At 35.7% G+C, this 20,705-nt stretch overlaps 1 protein-coding gene across 1 annotated transcript; it reads left to right on the forward strand.

The window, feature by feature from the left end:
* The first annotated feature begins 6,031 nt into the window (after positions 1 to 6,031).
* On the forward strand, positions 6,032 to 13,149 carry loaf (low-density lipoprotein receptor domain containing lost and found). The gene is made up of 2 exons (XM_089101122.1): positions 6,032 to 6,249; positions 12,988 to 13,149. The coding sequence occupies exons 1-2, from the start codon at positions 6,067 to 6,069 to the stop codon at positions 13,147 to 13,149; spliced, it is 345 nt and encodes a 114-aa protein (XP_088957248.1). The 5' UTR covers positions 6,032 to 6,066.
* Positions 13,150 to 20,705: the final 7,556 nt, after the last annotated feature.

The following is a 20,705-nucleotide window of genomic DNA, read 5'->3' on the forward strand; positions in this document are numbered from 1 at the left end:
TGATTAGATCTAGGTTTAACCTAGATACTGAGATTCTAAGGGTGGGTTCCACTCACCACAGGAGGTTACAGCTACCTCGATTGGAGTGTTTAGTTAGGGGATGACCCCGTATCCAGAGGCACGTGGTCAGCAGACAAGGTCTGCATCATTCCGGACGAATTCCATCTGCCTCCAAATTTCCCATTATATGGGTCTTTCTAAAAAGTCAAGTTTGCTTAATGCTAATGAAATAAAATAAAAGGTAAATTTTTCGTTGTTCATATTATTGGCCTATGAATAAAGTAAACATACCACTCGATGCCTTTTTTTATACTTTTTCCAAATATAATAATCATTTTTGTCGTAAATGAATTTTACTCACACCCTTATATATACCAATCAGTGTATATATTTGGACATTAGGGGAGTGGGGGATAGTTTAAACTTACCTGTCATTTACATAAGAACTAAAATTTACCCCCCCCCCTAATGTGAAAATATATACTCTTAATTGATATACTTAAGGGTGGGGATAAAATTCACTTCTGACAAAAATGATAATTATGTTTGGAAAGAGCATAAAAAAAAGGCATCGAGCGGTATGTTTACTTTATTCGTAAGTCAATAATATGAACAACGAAATATTTACCAAATAAAATAAGATGAATATATAACAGTTTATAAACAAATTCGGGCTATATACTTGCACATTAGGGGGGGGAGGTTGAGGGTAAATGATTGCATATATTAAATACGTAACCTAATTTAAGTACCTTTCCCCCCCTAACCCCAAAAAGCAACAGTTTAAATATCGTATATGCAATGGAAACCACGCTGTGCATTCCATTACTCTATAGCGGTGTCTTGAATTAACCGTCAAAAAAGGGTTTTTCGTAACTGGTTTTCTTGTAAAGGCCCATATAATGGGAAAGTACAGAAAAATTTAGTGGTTGACATACAGTCACTTTTTAGCATAATGTAAAGCAGAGTTGAGGATTTATTAAATCAATGGAAATCCATTTGTTTAAATCAATGGAAATTCCGAATCTATGGAATATATTGCCTCTTTATAAGATGTTGCCTCTTTTTATGTAAAAGCTTTTCTTCAAAAAAGTTGCCTCTTTTTTTTCCGACACCCGGGAACAAACTGTTCTTAAAGAACGACATGCTAAGTTTTCTGAAAATCGACTTTGTAAAAAAGAAAAGAAAAAAAAACTACACGCTAAAGTAAAACTTTGATCGTTTGATACGCCTAACCACCATCAGGGGCGCCGTTTGAGTGTGGCAAGGGGGGGCAGTTGCCCCCCAATAATCTGAAGAAAAAAATTATTATACATCCCATTTCCTTTGACTATCCGGATAAGGACCCTTCGTGCCCCCCCCCAATAAAAATGCTGGAGATTCGCCACTACCCACCATGTTCAAGTACTAACACAACCGGAGAACCTTAATAGCTGAGACGGGGAGGAGAATAATGGGGAGAACATTCTTAAAGGAGTTGGTTGAAATGTTTAATTTTAAACTTTTATTATATCACTCTTAAGTGAGAGGATTGAATCTTGAAGCAAAGAGAAATAATAGCTTCTGCAGCGTAGAGAGCGAAGGGTTGAGGGGTAGGGTAATCAAAAAAGTGAAATGCAGGTTGCAAGACCAGGGAATTAAGATCAATGCGAGATCAAGCAAAATTTCTCAGGCTCAGAACGTTTGATGGATAAGATCGAATTTAATGAATTTCATTTATTTGGTATCAGCATAAAAAGCTAATTCTTTTGGTGTATTAGTTGTTACCGACATTCAGTTTCTTAGAGTTTGAGCTACTACTGGTCCGAGTCGCTTTTTTCTTAAAGTACGTTATAACAAACTATTTTATCTAGAAAAAGAGAAAACACAGGATATATCCTAGCTGAAAATACTCTCATCATTATTAGGCTTTCCATAAATTAACTTTTAAAACATTGAACAGTTCACTAATAAGTGAGTGTTTCTTCCCCTCTTTTTATCCTTCTTTTTGTTAATCATAGTTATAACACGTAGGAATGGGCGCCCATAAGGGGGGGGTGGGGGCAGGAGGAAGCGCCAGCCCCCTCCTGGGTAAATGATGCTGCCTTATTTCTTATACTTTTGTTTTGAGATTTCTGTTATTTGTGTGAGATTTCTGTATAGCATTAAAAGTGTCAACTAGATCAGGAAAGGCCCCCCCTGGAATTCAGCCTATGGGCGCTCATGCAGGTAGGTAGGCCTACACCATTATTCAGAATTGGAAAAGAAAATTACCACGCAGAAAAAATGCATCCAAATAACTGTCTCTAAATTCTCAGAAACACAGTCAGTAAAATTGAATGACTAAAGATTGGAGAATACTTTATTCTTCTTGAATAAGTTTGCAAACAGCTGCAGTATTGAAGAAACATTATTATGAATTTCTAGTGGTCACAAATCTAACATGAAATGAGTGTAAAACTCATACAACAAGAGGCCCGAGACTAGGGTAAGGCCAACGATAGATACAAGTTATTGACAAATTGGGCTGGTGTGTTTGACTGCATACTGAGGAGGTTTCCAAACCATCTTATAGGTTGTTTAGTAGTTCCAGTAGCAGGGATGCCACCTTTAGCACGAAAGTGCTATTTTAGCACCATTTCAGTTGTGCTCTGTGCTCAGGGTTGCCAAAATAGTGCTAAAATAGTACAAAAATGCTATTTCGGCATTATTTTAGCCCTATAACAATCAATTTTTGACTATAGCACATCCCTGTGTATCAAGCAAATTTGGGCAATTGATAGATAGATAGATAGATAATTTATTCAGCCGCTAGGCCACACAAAAACATTACAATGATTATATAAGACAACAGCCAGCATACACTTAGATATATGGTATAACTACTAACAAACAAACAAAAACCTTAAACCCATTTTTTACATCTTTTTAAACCCTCTTTTATAAATCCAATCACGGCTATAATCGTCTCCCGGGATGAAGATTTAAGGATCCCAGGAAAAAAAACTTCCCAATCAACGAAATACTTCAATCTCAAATCCGAAAGCCCCTGGCACACCGTCAAAAAATGGAGCAAATTTTCTTCCTCCATACCACATAAAGAGCAAGTATAACATGATTTCGGGTCCTGAGCATTTCTTTCGAATACTTTCAATCTACTTTTTAAGGGCAAACCATTCGCTCGGATCTGGAACCACAGACGCAAGTTTTCCGGTGGCAAATTCAGCTTAAAATAATATTCTAGTCCAAAAGACTCTTTTATCTTAGAATGCTGGCGCAAGGTTTCAGATTTTCAAATCAGTTCATGCCAGAGTTAGATCTCTTGATCCTCCTTAACATGTTTTAGCTTTCAATAAATTTCCTCTGGGTTGCACTTCAGGAACTGACCGTGGTGGCAACCCTGTTCAGTAGAGAATGACGCTTGGAAAGTGAAGGGAGACAGCTTTTTCCATCAATTATAAAACAGTACTATGAAGACCCCCATACTGGTCATTATAACTTCTCCTATAAGTCTGGAGCGTTTTACAATAAAAATGCACTTTTTAAGGCCTGAAGTATTCCCATTCATGTAAAAAAATCATTAAATTACCAGTAGGCAGTGCCCAATTATGAATTGCTGTATTACCCTTAGCAATACTCCTCATGCATTCTTAAGTCCTAAGCATACAAGTCCTTATAACCTCTAATAAAGTAAAATGATTTTTCATGTGAACACTACCATAAATCACAAGCAATGAATTAATGAATTCCAAAACGAACAGAAATTACAATAAATAACCGAGACAACCGAGTTGAATTCAAAATGAGCAGCATTAAGGGGAGTAAGGCAAATTACATTTTCAAACTACATTTTTGGAAATAAGAAGCGCCTAGTCGTTTAAGTTTGGTGTAAAAAAAATATTCTTAGGACTTAGAAGGTATAACTTCAAGACTTTGTTCTGGTTAAATAGATCTTGTGCTTTATGGCGATGGGTTGCTTGGTGCTGCTCTTTGTTTTAATGTATGCTTAGGACTTATAAGGAATTAAGGACTTGTATGCAACCTCTAATATATAAATCTTGAACAGGCGGAATTCCGTCGTGTAATTTTAATTAAAAAAAAAATTTTCAGTGTCTATTTTAATTTTTTTATTTTCAAGTTTCAGAGTCTAATGCCAAGAGACGTCCTTGCAGTTCTTACCACTAACTACATGATTTCTTGAATCTGAGCTATCTGTTGTGCGTGGATGCAAAAGTACAAAGTATCATGTAATAACTAAATTAGTAGAAGCTAAATAAAGTGACTGAGTAACTTTACAGCTCATAAACCTTACTGTGAGCTATCCAACAAAATAGAAAAATAATACATGTTGGTATTGCAATCACACAGTTGCTTGTTAAAAAGTTGTTGAATGTATAAAGTCAATCACGAGCATTGGCAATAAATCACGAAAAATTCAAATAGTAATTCTATTTCCTTGTGTTTCTGAACGATTCTGTTCGATAAAACAAGTCTTTTCATTAATAGTTGGGTTGGGTCTCTTTAGATCAAAAGTTGGGACAGCAGCTAGGTCATTTTGGTACCGAAGAAATGTGAACGCATCTAGAAACGGGGATGCCGATTGGTAATGTCGAGTCTAAGGGAAACCAAAATTATACTGATGGTAAGGATGCCGTATCCAGGATTTTTGTTCGTGTTAGGGGGTTATTTTTTTCGGGGGAGGGGCTTATAAAAAAAACTCATCAAAATTTGTTTTTATGCATTTTTGTTACGCTTTTACAAGTTAGAAAATATTTGGGGGGGGGGGGGGTTCAAGCCCCCTGACCTCTCCCTGGATACGGCCTAGTACGTGGTAATATCACATTACCACCTAGGGTAATACCATAGATTGTACGACATTTCCTTCATGTATACGCAAAACCGGTGGAATCATGACTTGCTAGGGTGGTTGAGCTAGAAAATAAGTCATTAGTATAGATGAAAAAAATGGGACCTGTTGCTTTGTTGAAGAAGAACCAGAGAATTCAGAGCTAAAAACATAAATTCTTATGAATTTTTAAACATCTATTTTTGTTAGAAAGTATTAATAGCTGCTCCGAATTACATGGAGATACAATTGTGACATCTAATTTATTGGAATCAGCATGGCACTAGATGCCTCTAAATCCCAAATTTTATAGGCTGCTACCCTAAGTTAAGGTCCAAAGAAGCACCACCCTACAGAAGACCTAAATTTAATGAGAACCAGGTTTTCCTACTGAATTGAAAAATAAGCATGTGTTCGACTTCAAATCTAATTTTGAAGTAATTCCATTTCAAATTACATATTACAATTGTATAAACTACCCTACTTGACAACAATGTACACGAAGATTATGGGGGCTGTTGAATGTCTGGATTTAAAATTTTTTACTGACTTCTATACAAAAAACTGAAACAGTCTTAACAAAATTGGCTGTCTTTTTTTCTTTTTCTTGCAGAACAAATTTCTTACATCTGATTTATACATTTTCATGAAAAGAAATAAATAAATTGAAACTTAGAAACACTTCAGTTGCATAATTAAAACAAATAACTCTTTTGACTTTTTATTTAGTGGCCTTGCTCTCTAAATTCTAATGTTCATAAACTAAATATTTGAGGTGGATTCCGCAATTGAAAATAACCTTCATAGAAAAGTTTTTACAAATAGAGGGTAGGTTAAGGCTTTGTTTTCGAAATTTACATAGGAATTAAATTGCTTAAGAATTCTTATAATTTTTTTTATTCCGCTCTCGAAGTATTTGATTGACTTTTAGATTTGCATATCAACGAGGATTTTCCCTGAAAACGAGGATAAACAAATCAATGAATAAATAAAAAAGCTAAAAAATCCTTATTTTTAGTACCAATTCTATAATTAATTTACAATTTACTTGCATACTATTTTTATTAACAAAATAAGTTTAATAAAATGATTTCATTTAATTACTGAAATCATTAATGAATCATTAACAAATTTATTAACGATTTAGAAATTAAATCTTTGATTGAACTCAGATCTACTTTCCAAGTTATTCCGTTTCAGATTACATTTCACAATTGTGCAAAGATCCTTACCTATCAACAATGTACAGGAAAATTGATGGGGCAGTTGTAATATCGAGAGCTGAGAGGAATATTAACTGTGTGGCAACTTTCCAAACCGAAACAGTTCTTCAAAAGTTTACACTTCAGTTTCAGCACTTACAACTTGACTGCAATGATAGACTTCTTATCTACGATGGAGGACATGCTATCGGAACGCCTAAGGTAAGATATTAGAAATATATTAAAATATTATATTGAGACTAGCCAGCTGAAAGTGTTTGGCTTGAACTTGAGTCTTACTTTATATAATTGGGAGGTGCCCTTATCTCCCAGCGATGCACTAATCTGAGAACAATGACGCGTTATTACTGCTACTATGTAATGGGCATTTTTCTGGGGTATCATTACAATCAAAGTTAGCTGGCTTCCAAGGAGATGGAGTATGCATAATTTTTTCTTTTTTTTTGTCAAAAGCCTGAAGTCAATTGAGCGTTGCATACAGTTTGAAGAAGTTGCATACTGTCAGCAACATACATTTAAAGGTAGCGAATTTATCCTTAATTTGGTGAATTTACCTTGTCTGTTCTCACAGATGGTATGATCCCCACGTTAGAGCCTAAGTAATTTTTTTTTCTTTTTTCATGTCTGATAGCTAACAGACTCTTTGGCCAGTTTATTTAAAAACAAAAATTTCTTCTGGTGAAAATAAAGAGCAAAGTTGAAACTCCAATTGAAAAAAAAATGCTGCTTTGCAATTTATGTACAGTATTTTTCAAAAACTGTTTCAAACAAACTGACTTATGATATTTCTCTTTATTCTTAGGATTCTGAAAAACTATTTTTTAATGATTGTCGTAAATATACTTCACCTGATTTGTTCAGTGGCTAACACATACCTTTTTTTATTGGTAAAATTCTACTTTAGCTACTTTTGGCTATCATGGAAAGGGGTTAAGTTAGTAAAATGAAACTTTCAGGGATGGGTCTACATTCTAAAATATGTCCTGGGAAGGTATTTTGAAGTACCTTCCTCCACTCTTTCTCTCCCTAGAGGGTCCTGAAATTTGCCTACATGACAGGTCTATAACTATTGAAATTTTGACAAAACAGCATTTTAGCTTAATTTTCTGTTATCGGTTTCTTTTTCTCTGGTTTTAGTTCTGAAAATGCAATATCCGTTATTTGAGTAGAATTTTAAGCCATATTAATGTTGTTTTTTTTCAAAATTTAGGAAATGTATTTGCATATCTTTAGAACCTTATAAATTGGGATTGAGCAAAGTTGTGAAGCTGATAACAATTTTGTGATACTCTATTTTGTGGTAGATCCATTTTGCAAGGTTTCACTTTTATAACACGGAGGTTTGTAAAGGTCAAATATCATCAAAGATCAGGACCCTCTAGAGGGAGAAGGAGAAGAGGTAAGTACTTCAAAATACCTTCCCAGGACATACTTTAGCCTGTAGACCCATCCCTGAAAAATTCATTTTCCTAACCTAACCCCTTTCCAAGATAGCCAAAAGTAGCTAAAGTAGAATTTCACCCCCAAAAGTTTAAAATGTGTTTCTTTTTTTAACTGTCTGTTGAAAAAAAGTTACCATTTATAGCTGATTCAGGAAAAGTAACTATTATTTCGCTTAACCTTGATAGTAAAATTTTATTTTGAAATGTGATTCGCAGGATTTTTGAAAATGATCCTGAGACTCCCCGAAAATATCGTCGGATCGATACAAAAGCAACCATTAAGATTGCCATTGTCAAAAACCTTACTCAGAACGCCTACAATCTTGTTCTTGTATTTGTGGCGGGAATCAGGCGTTTCCACCTTGCCCGGTATTAAGGAGCTTCGAGACTTGTTTGAACGACGTAGTGCGGTCTACTGCCAGCTGCTTTGCAAATGGGAGCCATTGAGTAGTCCATCTGTGACCAAACTTTCTGAACCCCCCAATAGGTTCAAGATGTAATCTAACCAAGTTCCACCAGCTTTCCCGCTGTCCTCCTTGGCGTCTCTTTCATGAGTTTAGTGGCTGAGCTAGAAGAATTTGGTGAGGCAAGTACTCTGTTGCCTACGTAAGACTTGGCCAAACCATTTCAGTCGACGCTAGTTGATTGTGATGCCAACGCATCTCTTGATACCACAGATATCCACGTTTGATATGCGATTATTCAGATTTAAACTGAGAATGCTACGCAGAAATCTATGCTCAGACACCTTCAGTGCATTTTCATATAGTCGCTTTACTGACCAAGCTTAGCATCCATAAAGAAGCATGGTTCAAACCAAGATCAGGTAACTAGAACTTTGTTCTTACACTTATTTTACGCCGGTTCTACAACGGTTTTCTAAGGAAAGCTGATTTTAAGACCCTGATTTTGAGCCTGTGTCTGCACCGTTATAAGAGCGGGAGTCTATTACTGAACTTCTCCAGCGTTGGTGGACGAGAATGAAGTCAATTTGGGCCTTAGTGACACCGTCGCTGGAATGCCAGGTCAGTAGATGGCTTGGCTTGTGCTGAAGCACGGTGTTGGTTACAACAAGATGATTCAACAAAGCATAGTTTACCAGCCTTTGCCCATTTTCGTATCAGTGCCAGAGTCCGAACTTTCCAAAGACTTGTGTGGGGGTATCAGATAGACCAACTCTCGCGTTGAAGTCTCTTACAATAATCAGGTAGTCTCGTGCAGCCACCGAAGAAGACAGTTGTTGCAATTCCGAATGGAATTCATTCTTAGCAGTAACTGTGGCATCACGAGTAGGGGCGTATGCGGAGAGAATGGATACGTTTTCAGCACTGCTGCCTTTAAGCCTAATCCTAGCCAGTCGGGGAGAAACAGGATTCCACTCAAGAAGTGCGTTTCTGTTTCTTTGGTTCATGAAGAAACCAACGCCATGGGGTCCCAAGTTATTGTTTACTCCAGAGTAAAAAAAAGTGGAACTGTTGTAACGTTTCGTGCGCTATAATTACTGTAGAGCCAGAACCGGAGATTGTCGCCTCAGAAACGTATAATATGTTAATATTGTACTTCTCCATCTCATGGACAAGGAGAGCTTGCGTAGCTTCTTGTTTAACAAATCTGACATTCCAACAACCAACAGTTATTCTTGATTTTGATTGTTTTATGACTGTAGTTAGTTTTCCCAAGGATGTAGCTTGTAGATTTTTCGACTTCGTCACCATATTCGAATTTGCTTCGCCTGTCGGGAACGCCGTAGTATGGTTCCCTTGCTTAATTCTTGACACCCACGCCAAGGGGCTGCGTCGCTCACCGGGAACGCCGTAGCCGTATTCATAATTTTTCTAGGTCTAAGTTCTGAGGCCGAAAGGGTAGAGGAAGCGCTTTGCAGAGGCTGTTGTCCATAGATCTGGATCTTACGCCCTGCCACAGTTGTCCTCCTATAAAAGATCCTCCCGCGATGGTGTTCTGCATCACCATGCAATTAACCCATCGCTGCGAGAAGGTTTGTAACTCACGGGGTGTGTCCACACGCCGGTGGGCCCTGCTGAATGTGCATATGAGGGGCCTTCTTCCTCCTTCACCTGTATTTACAGCCTCGAACGAGGGTTCCCCACTTTTTATTATGGACCCCCAGGGACCAGGTACCCCCTTGGTCCGCATCTCCTACGTAGTTACCCTACATATCTGTAGGACGCTTCCCTATCTGCCACCTGGGGACGCGCTGAGTGGCGAGGGAAAGACCTCCACTGAGAAGATGACTCAGTAGCATCTCAGCAGCGTTTACAATCTCCCACTTTCAGCAACAAAAAGATGTAATTTTTTTTTTTTTTTGCACCGTAGCACTAATGTGTCCTTTTTTTCTTTGCCGTTATTGGGGCACTGGAACATCATAGAGAGCTGTTTAAGGGCTCATTTAAAAGCCAAGTTTTGTATCGAATTTGTTTATAAATTTAAGTTAATAACGCCATCACAGGGTGCTATATGGCACCAAAAAAGTTTACTCTAGATTTCATTTTCGGAATAAAAAGGCTTGGAAGAAGGGAAAGGGTACTATCATAATTTCCATAATTCAAAATCCTAACCCTGAGGTTTGCAATCCTCTCTTTCCTATATCACCTTAAGGAACTAAAAGGCTACTACAACATGATAGAGAGGTGTTTAAGGGCCACTTAAAAGCTAATTTTTACATCTAATCACCCTTTTGCAAAGTCGACTGGACAATGCCATCTGAAAGTGCTATAAGACAAGATGACAAGACAAGATATATCTTGAAAGACAAGATGCTTTAGTTTAGTCGTAATAGATCTGTCTTGTGGCCATGATAACATATGATAAAATTTCGGACAGGACACTTTTTTTTAATGCGTATTCTCTTTCAAGCACCGATTCATTTCCAAGGAATATGTTTCCTATAATACTAAAGTCAAAGAAGTTAAAATATTGATAACACAAATTTCGTGAATTATATTTACTACACGCTCAGAGGGGGTTCAATACCGTAAAGAATCACTTTCTCTTGTCCATTATAAACTTATTTAAGTTTTTGTGGCCAAACTATTTAGAATCGATTCGGCGGTCTTTTAGAATCTGGGATAAGAACTCCGAAAAAACAACAGAAAACTAAAAGGCAACACCTATAGTCTCAGAAATATTAAAAAAACGTTTAATTTCTTCCGTCTTGTGTCTTTGAGATGGTCAGTCGACGCTGAGGCTCGCAAAGTGATTTTAAGATAATGAATCATCTTAAATTCCTTTAATAATTTCATAGTTAATTGAGTTTTTTATTTACAACTTCTCAAAGATGCCACAAATAAATACTCCATAGACTCTTTTGTGGAGGCAAAGTTTAAAAGAGATGTGAAGTGAAGCCAATAGTTAATGCCTTATTTTAGTGAAAACTCACGTAAACTTCATTAATGTCGTTGCCTAAGTGAGAAAAATATCTTATAAGTTTATTGTCAATAATTTAAAAACTTAAGAAACGTAAAAAAATTGAAGGTACTTACGTGTTATAGCGACCCCACCCAAGAAGTAAAGTTAGGTTAGTCCTGATGAATTATACCAAAATATGATGAAAATATAATGCTTTAGTAACAAAGTTATGGAAACTACAACAGAGAATTGTGAAAAGTAGGTCGCCCAAAACACGTTATATTAAATACCTAGCCAAAGTTTATCTCACTAAAACTAAGCTAATTGTCTCTGAATGCAGACAGAGAAACCGGTTTTACTTAGCTCAAGAACAACAGTGTGGTCGCTATAACACGTAAGTACCAAATAATTTTGAAAAACAAAGTTTTTATGGTGAAAGTACAGAGCAAAGTTCAAAGTTCAAACGGACAAAAGCCACTGCTTCGTAATTTATCCAACGCATTTTGGAAAAACTTTTCCAAACAAACTGGCTCCTGATTTTCCCCTATAAGTTATGTTAGGTTAGGTGGAATTCTGATAAACTAGCGCTTTGCTGAAAACTAATCTTTCTTGAGTTTTTTACCGATCTAAAATTGTATCACAAAAATTTTTTATTTCAGGGCTGCTAATTGACAGCCTATTTGACAGGCAATTAACAGGTAATTGGCAGACTATTGACAGCCTTATGAATTATTCTTTTATGTACTGCAGGGTACACTGAAGGATTTTTCTGTTTCTATTCTAGGTTTATGGCATCGGTAGAAAGGTATTCCAGAATGCTATTGGGCAAGCTAAACCCTTGGCCAATAAGAGTAGCTTACAACGGAGAGAGCCTGCTCTGATTGGCCTAACTGAGCTAATTGGAAATCAATTGCAGTGGTGGATCCAGTGGGGACGAGGGGGCGCCTCCCCCCCAATGTAGTCCAAAGTAATGTAATTTACTTAACTAACGCAAGTTCATGTTAATTAAATATGCTCCTAACGCAAGTTTATAGGATCATCCTATTTTGCCCCCCCCCGAAAAAAACCTGGATCCACCTTGGATCAAGCGTTAGGGTTGAAGAGGTCTAAATCACACTATAAAGATCTGTAGACATGACCCTTAGTAAGGTTTACCTTACTAAAGTAAACCTTACTTAGTAGACGTTACTAATTACCTTACCTTACTGTTTTAATGGAAATTCATAAAAAATATTCGAAATTCGTTCATATTTGGACACCACCCTTCAAACCATTTAAAAGTCTAGAGTGTTATTTGAACTTCACTGGGCAACATATATTGAACAAATACGTGTCTTCATCTAAATTCAAAGCACTAAAGCATTGTTCAGCCGCAATTTTTGCTTGTAATAGATTAATCCAAAATGTGTAACATATTTAATTTTTTTTGTCCGTTCCAAAATGTACTTCACATCCTCTAGGGTCCCAGCCTTACCTTCAAACAGGAGAGACCGGAAGAGTCAATCTAAGAGAACCGAATATATGGAGTCAAAAGCCTTATCCTTCCGCATTTTCATACCCCTTTCAATAGAAAATCCCCTTTGATTTGCGGGTATAGGCTTGCATTAACTATCTCTGAAGTTATTAGTTACTGCGATAGTTTCAGCAAAAATAAGATGCCCGAGAGATGCTCCGGGTTTTTCATGTGATTTTTATGATGCAAAAAATCACATGTAGTATGATAAAACGACATTTGCAACCTCGTTTCGAAATTCCTCTCTAGCAAAATTTATTTAGCAGATAATAGGCCCGTTTTTTAGCACTAAGATCTTACATGTTTCTGCAAAGATTATCGTTTTTAACTCATCTTTCTTCTAAGATCTTACAGCTCACTGATGTTAGCAAAAAGTGTGAAGACCGCCACTGTTCTGCCATATAGAACAATGATGTGAGAACTTTGATGATATACTTATCATTGTTCTCAGACCGCTGATCAGAGTAGAATGATGAAAGACGTTTGCACAAAACGACGAAAGATGTAAGATCTTAGTTCAAAGATTTCACTTTTAAGTGTTTTCTGACAAAAGATGTAAGATCTTAGCACATTGATGAGTGAAAAAACAGCCCTAATGTACTCTTTGAATCGTTTCAGGCTGAATTATCTTGTAGACACACACATCACAACGTTCCAATTATGCAAACAAGGACAAACTACTTGACAATGAAGTATAACACTGATGCTTGGGGGAGTGAAGCTAATGGTTTTCAGCTTACTATCACTGCATTTAAAGACAAAGGTAAGAACTCTACTTAGTAAAGGGCTAGGCACACATAGCTGATTTCGTGAACCGATTTCAGCATCAGTGGACAAACGATAGCGGTAAGAAAAATTTGTTGAAAGAAAAATTTATTGCGCAAAATTTTCAAAACAAAAAATCACGGACACAAATAGTCAACTGGAGTTTATTAATAGTTGCTTGATTGATCTAAGCTCAGTAGTGGGGTCTTTCGCCACAGATACCTCTGGCGGAATATTTATTTGTATCCCTATTTTTTTTGTGATGATCATGATGAAAATCAGCGCTGATTTTGTAAATCGGTGCCGAAAACTAGAAATTTTTTCAAGCTCAAATTAACGCCGATTTCTTATAAAATCGGCGCTGATTTGGAAATCAGTTCCCGAAATCAGCTACGTGTGCCCATCCCTTAAAACTACATTCATGAATATGCATAGGAAGGGTCGAGCGGGTTAATCAACCCTCTTTTGGTAAAAAATTAGAATTTTTTTTTGTCATTTGAATTTTTTTTTGTCTAAATAAAATTTTATTTAGAATAAATAGCTCTTGTGAAAGTACTAAAAAATCTTTGGCTTAAAGAGCGAGGTACTGACTAGGGGGTGAACCCAATCATACACGTAATATTTTCTGTTCGTTTTAAGTTTTGACGTTACTCCTTATTTTCAGTTGGAAAACTTGTTTTTTATATTTAATTTCTGATCTTTTTTTTAAATAATGCTGGGAGATCCGGCGCCCCCTTCATAGCAATGTCCCTTCCCCCATAAAAACTTCTTCATGGAAAGATCCTCCCACATAACCCCCAAACCACCCACCCCCCTACTACCAGAAAAAATCCCCCCTCAAAACGTCTTTATACTTCCTAATAACCAATACTATATGTTAACATTGGGCGAAGTTCATAACTTTCAGCCCTCCCTCCGGGGACTTCGGGGAATTAAGAAGAAGAAGAAGAAGGATTTATTGAAAAAAAAACATATCAACAAAAAATTATTGCTGCCTCCCCTAAAAAGCAAAGCTTGTCCGTGGGGGAGGTAGAGAAAACAAAATCCTATAAACAAAGAACACTTGGCCACCGACACCACTAATACCATCACACTAAACAATAAATACAAAATAATTGCATATATTATGCATCCTCTGGGAACATTATATCAACAAAACCCCCACAGTAAATAAATAAATTAATCAGTCAAAACTCATATTCAGCAAAGAGCAGTTCCTTAATGATTTTTCTAAAAATATTGGGGTCACCAATAGTCTTAATATCACTATTCAAGCTATTCCATTTCCGCATACCTCTATAAAGAACAGAAAAACATGAACGGGAAGATATACCTCTAGGTACACAAAAGTCCGCGCTACCCCTTGTATCATGAGAATGAACAGTAGACCTAATGGACAATAGATCACCAAAACAACGAGGCTGAACATCCTGCTGCAGTCCAAAAATAAAGCACAATACGTACAATTCACGAAGGCCTGCAGCTGGCAAAATTTTTAAATTTGGGTAAATTTCTCAAACAGACATACGGGGTGATATACCGGCTAAAATCCTTACTGCATGATTTTGTAGAACTCTTATTGGATTTAGGGCAGAAGAAAAAGTAGACAGCCAAATATTTGAACAATAAAGTATATACGGGTGTATTAAAGAAAAATAAAGATGGCGAAGGACAAACTTGGAAAAACAATGTTGGAGTTTCTTCATTATACCGAGATTTCTTTCCAGAATTTTGCTAGTTAAAATAACATGTTCCTTAAAAGATAGAGTTTCATCTATCACAATCCCAAGGTATTTAAAAGACGCAGTCAGTTTTATAACGCCATTGGGCATATCTAATTCCTTGATCCATGGGTAAAAGTTTGATGATCGTGAGAAAATAATAAAGTTAGACTTAGCCATGTTAATCCATAATTTATTTACCCTCAGCCATGCTGTAATTCTATTAACTGATTCCTTCATGGAAATCTGCAGCAGCTTCGCTGTCTTAGCTGTGCTAATGGCTGTTATGCCATTAGCAAAAAGTGAAACTGTTTTATTAGTCGTGTTTACTATTAGTTCATTTATTCTATATCAAAAATTATTTAGACAATTTGGTAAATCATTAATAAAAATCAAGAATAATATAGGACCGAGAACTGATCCTTGCGGAACACCTATTTCAATACGCTTTTTTTCGGAAGAAGGATCATTTAGTTGGACATACTGATAACGATTAATTAAAAAACTTCTTAAAAAATTTAATGATTTACCCCTCAAACCATACACCTCACACTTCTTAAGTAGAAGTTCATGATCCACAGTGTCGAAAGCTTTCATCAGATCTAAAAATATAGCACCTATTTTGAAACCTTTATCTTATACATCATTAATAATAGTTGTCAAATAAATCATCGCCTGTTCCGTTGTCCTTTTTCTACGGAACCCAAATTGTGTCTCTACCAGTAACTTATGATCCTCCAAAAAACTCATCATTCTAATACTAAAACACTTCTCTAAAACACGGGAAATAATGGGTAAAACAGATATCTGTCTATAGTTTCCTGGGTCATTTTGAATACCACCCTTATGAATTGGGGTTATACGGGCAACTTTAAAACAATCTGGGAATTTTCCTTGACGAAAACACTCATTAATTAACCCACATCAAACTTCAGCTGTAACAGGAAAAATACATTTAAGTGTTTTTAGAGTAATATGATCGCTACCAGATGAATTACTACGCAACCCATAAATATTTTTTTTAATTTCATCAACTGTTAGAAGTCTAAGGTGAAGAGACACATCAATGGGGTCCCTCAGTAAGGACTTGGACGTTGGATCACCACTATCAGGTACAACTGACATAGCTAAATTCAGACCAATATTCGAAAAATAACTCTGAAATTCATTGCATATGTCCTTTTCAGAATTCAAAGTCTTTCCCATTACACTAACTAATTCATCAGGTACACTATTTATTTTTAATCCAATCACTTCTTTTATTAGTCCCCAGGTTTTCTTAGGGCATCCTTCGACCTCCTTAAACTTTTTCTCAAAATATTTCTTTTTTTCATTTCTTAAAATTGTATTCAACCTATTTCGATAAATTTTATATACTTGCTTATTTTCTTGTGTGGGGTTAATTATTTGAGCTCTAAACAATTTATCTCTTACATTTATTTGCTTCAAAATCACAGGACTAATCCAAGGTTTTTTACTTGAGTGCTTTCTATTAAACGGTTTCAATATGACTACTTGACTTATCAAACTCTGCAACTTTTCATAAAATAAAACAAATTTTGAATTAGCGTCCTGAACATCGCCTAGAACATCGTACCAATCCACCTTTTCTATATCATTTTCAAGTTTTACCATCGCATTTTTACTGATCACTGGAATCCTTGATTTTTTGCCTTTAACCGTCTTCGTGACAGTACTATAGCTAGCAGAAACTCCAAACTGGTTAGATGCATCGTTGATAAGTACCTTGAGAAGACTCAGGGGGAGATTAAAAAGGATGTATTCCAGAAGCTTAGCTGATGTTCCCGTAATTCTTGTAGGGATATTTATACAAGGATTTAACCCATTAGATAAACTTCTATGAATAAATTCAGTGCTAGCAGATGACTGATCTATAAGGTGAATATTAAAGTCCCCCATAATAAAACATGGCATAGCGCTAATCGAAAGTTTTATTAATTGTTTTTCAAATAGGTCCATAAAGTCTTGGAGCAGGCTCTGTGGAGGTCTATATACTACAACAATACAAAAGTTCAAATTCTGTCTAGTTATATGTAAAACAAAACACTCGCAAACTTTCGCTCTATATATTGTAAGATCTTCTCTTGTTGAAACCTTATAATCAGCCTGAATGTAAGCTGCTAGGCCTCCATGTTGGTAATACTCGCGATTCCTTACATATAAATTATAACCAGGGATATGTAGTAATTGCGAGTTATTATCATTTAACCACGTTTCAGCGAAAGCAATCCTCCGAAAGACATTAATTAGTATTTATAAATAGAATAGAAAATTATGCTAAGAATTTAATCCCTTACAATTGAATCAAAAAATGTTTAAGCCAAAATAGTTCCCGTCCCAATACATGTGTAATACCCCCTCTCCAAAAATATAAATTTATGGTTAATTTTTGAAAATCTCAGTGGCATTAATATCTAAATTTCTATTTATCCTTTCATTAAACTGGCTGGAAAAATCAACCCTTCGACTTTCAAGTTGCAGGACATTGCTGTTCCCAGGAGTAAAAGCGATATCTCTTAACCATCATCAATAAAAGTTAATGTATGAGACGGTAGAGGGTGGCGGTGGCAAAAAAAATCATTATCTACTAAACATATATCTAGACCTAGATAAATACAAAAAAAATAACAAAATATATTCCGGCAAAGCGGACATACAATTTAAAAAAGCACATTATTGCAAGCTTCATGGCACAAAGCAAAACCATTCAAAAAGACATCAAAAATAAAATAAAATCATTAACCCAAACATTTCAAATTCATCACTATCAACTTTTCCATATCTATTTGATTAAACCAATCGAAAAAGAAAAGATAATTAACCCATAAGTAAACTAAACACATTCAATAAAACACTAATTTTTTAGCACCTCTGGAAGCTGTGGAGGGAGGAGGCTTATATGCTAGTTCCTCAATCCATTCATCAAACGTAAACTTCACTTTCGTACCACCCGGACGTTCAAACTGAAGATATGGTGGAACTGTGTTTGACACCCATGAAATGATACCCATCGTTTTAAGACACTTTTTTTTTCATATAGTTTTTTTCTTGCCTCTCTCACAGAAAATGGGGCATCATCACTCACATAAATGTTTCCCTGCTTTGCTATATTTCTTCCTTTAAGCTTCTTCCCATTTTTAAGGATTTCAATCTTGTTTCCACGGTTTTTTACATTAACCTTAAAATATTTCTTATCCTTTTTTATTGCAACAACTGAAAAATGGGGTATCACTGGTAAATTTAGTCCATCCGTACATATCTCGGTAAACATATGTTTGGCTTGATCTTCATCCTCACAGACTGCATTCCATACAACCACATTGTTTTCGTTAGGCTGATATTTTGCAGCCATAAGCCTATCAGACATACTTAGGGTCTTTTCTTTAAAATATTTAACTTCTGACTGCAGGTTAAAATTATCGTTTTTCAACAAAGAAATGTCATTTTCCACAGCATTTGTACAAGACTTAATCCCGGATAATTCAGACCTTAAGGCTAATTGCTCTGATTCAATTGCTTTTATTCTATTTTCTACTACAATGAATCGCTGTTCAATTGATTGACTGAGCTATGAGTTTCACGCATAATGTCCACCATCTTTGCAAATTCCTCTGATAGGGTCATTAACGAAACCTGAGTTGTCACTGGCTTCCGTGTATCCAGATTTCCTGACGTATTTGGGGTACTTGTGGCAATATCCTCGCTAGAATCAATATCTGGACGACTCCTTTTATTTTTTTTCCTGCCCATCTTAACTTAGTAATAGCTAAAATGGACTTACTGGCAAAAGAAGAGGCCACCAGTCTTAAATCAGTGCTTTTTCCCCACTTTACTATTCCTTTGATCTCATATCACGAATAGTTTGAGCCTTAAATCACTTTGGAGGAGTAATAGCTAATGATTTCCGTTGTTGAGTTTTATTTAGGGAAAGGCTTGTATTTTCAGATTGTACAAAGTTTTCATTATATCACAGCATGCAGATAATTTAGCAATTATCCATCGTCATTCATTTAATTACGTGATTCATAGAGTGGGCGATAGTGATAGTGATAGTGATAGATTTAATTAACCAAAAGTTTAAATACAAAAATCAATATTATTCACCCAAAACAAAATTGTTGACGTGGTGTTAAAAAGGTAAAAAAAAAAAAAAATAATACATACATGTAACATTATTCAAATACACTATGATAAGAAAGAAAGATAAAAAGAGAGAAAAGAAAAGAAAGAAAAAAATAAATAAAGAATAATAATAATAGTACAGGGACAGCAACTACATACCATATTCATGTTATGGTGTCGCACTCACAAACCAACAACCAATTACAACTTAATTTAAATTAAATCAAATCAAGTCACCTCCAAAACAAACAAAAATAGAATTCATACTTACTTAATAATTTTTCTTTCAATTTTGCTTTAAAACCACTAAAATTTTCTAGTTTTTTCATATCATTATCCAAATTATTCCATAAATTTATACCCTTTATAACAAAAGAAACCGTGGACCTGGCAGACAATATAGGTGGAGTATAATAATCATTTTTACCCCTAGTATTTTGGCTATGGATATTCCATCGGCTGTAAAACCAACCGTTAAAGCACTCCGGCAGCTGCTTCATATTGTACCTATGCATAAACACTAATATATAAAAATGATGAAGACCCGCCGCTGGCAATATCCCTAGATCCCTATAGACCTTTCTCGAACTGATTCTCTTTCTGATTTTCCAGATAATCCTCTAATAGACTTGTTATGGATAATTCGTACAGGATTAAAAATTGAAGAAAATGTACCCATGTATACAGAAGAACAATACAAAATATAGGGATGGATTAACGAAAAATACAGAAGCCTAAGTATACTAGTTGGAAACATATATTTAAGTTTATAAATCACCCCCAAATTACGTGAGAGAATCAAGGACAAAGTTTCAATATGGGATCGGAAATTGAGAGTCTCCGATCTATAATAATGCCATAGTGCCTTTTGAAGAGTAATCATACCATCTTCATATGCTATATGCTGTATCCATGGATAATAATTCGATGTCCTCGAAAATATAAGAAAATTACTCTTAGAGGGGTTCACGTTTAGCTGATTCACTCTCACCCATCTTGAAACCTCATTTAGCGATTCTCGTACACTCTCTAGGAGCAATCTCTCTGACTTTTCGATCATCACTAAAGAAGTATCATCAGCAAACATAGGCACTGTAGCCGCGCTATCCTTTTTGACGATCTCACTCATTCTTGTTTCCAGTTTACTTACAGACTGTTGAAGATCATTCACAAAAATTAAAAATAATAAGGGTCCAAGTACCGAACCCTGTGGAACTCCACACTCAATACAATTTTCATGAGAACCCATATTACCAATTTGAACATATTGTTTTCTACAAGACAAAAAAGAACGTAAAAATGAAAGAGCTGGACCCCAAATCCCATAAATTTCACACTTCATTAACAGAATATCATGACTGACCGTATCAAAAGCCTTTACAATATCTAAAATACAGTTGCCACTTTATACCCATTATCCAGCGCCATATTAATAATGCTAGTCAAATATATGCTTGCTTGCTCAGTAGGAGTACACAATTTTACCCAAATTGTGTAGGAGTAAATATTCTCTGGTCTTCCAGATATTGATAAATTCTAACCGAAAAGAATTTTTCTATTATCCTAGAAATAATGGGTAAAATCGAAATTGGTCTATAATTTTCAACATCACCAGTATTCCCTCCTTTATGTATTGGTATCACTTTCACTGATTTAAAACAACTCGGAAACACTCCCTCTTTTAGACACTGATTAATTAATGAAACA

The sequence above is a fragment of the Artemia sp. Qi Xiang Cuo genome, chromosome 15 (assembly GCF_049724085.1).
Source record: "Artemia sp. Qi Xiang Cuo chromosome 15, ASM4972408v1, whole genome shotgun sequence".
NCBI lineage: Eukaryota > Metazoa > Arthropoda > Branchiopoda > Anostraca > Artemiidae > Artemia > Artemia sp. Qi Xiang Cuo.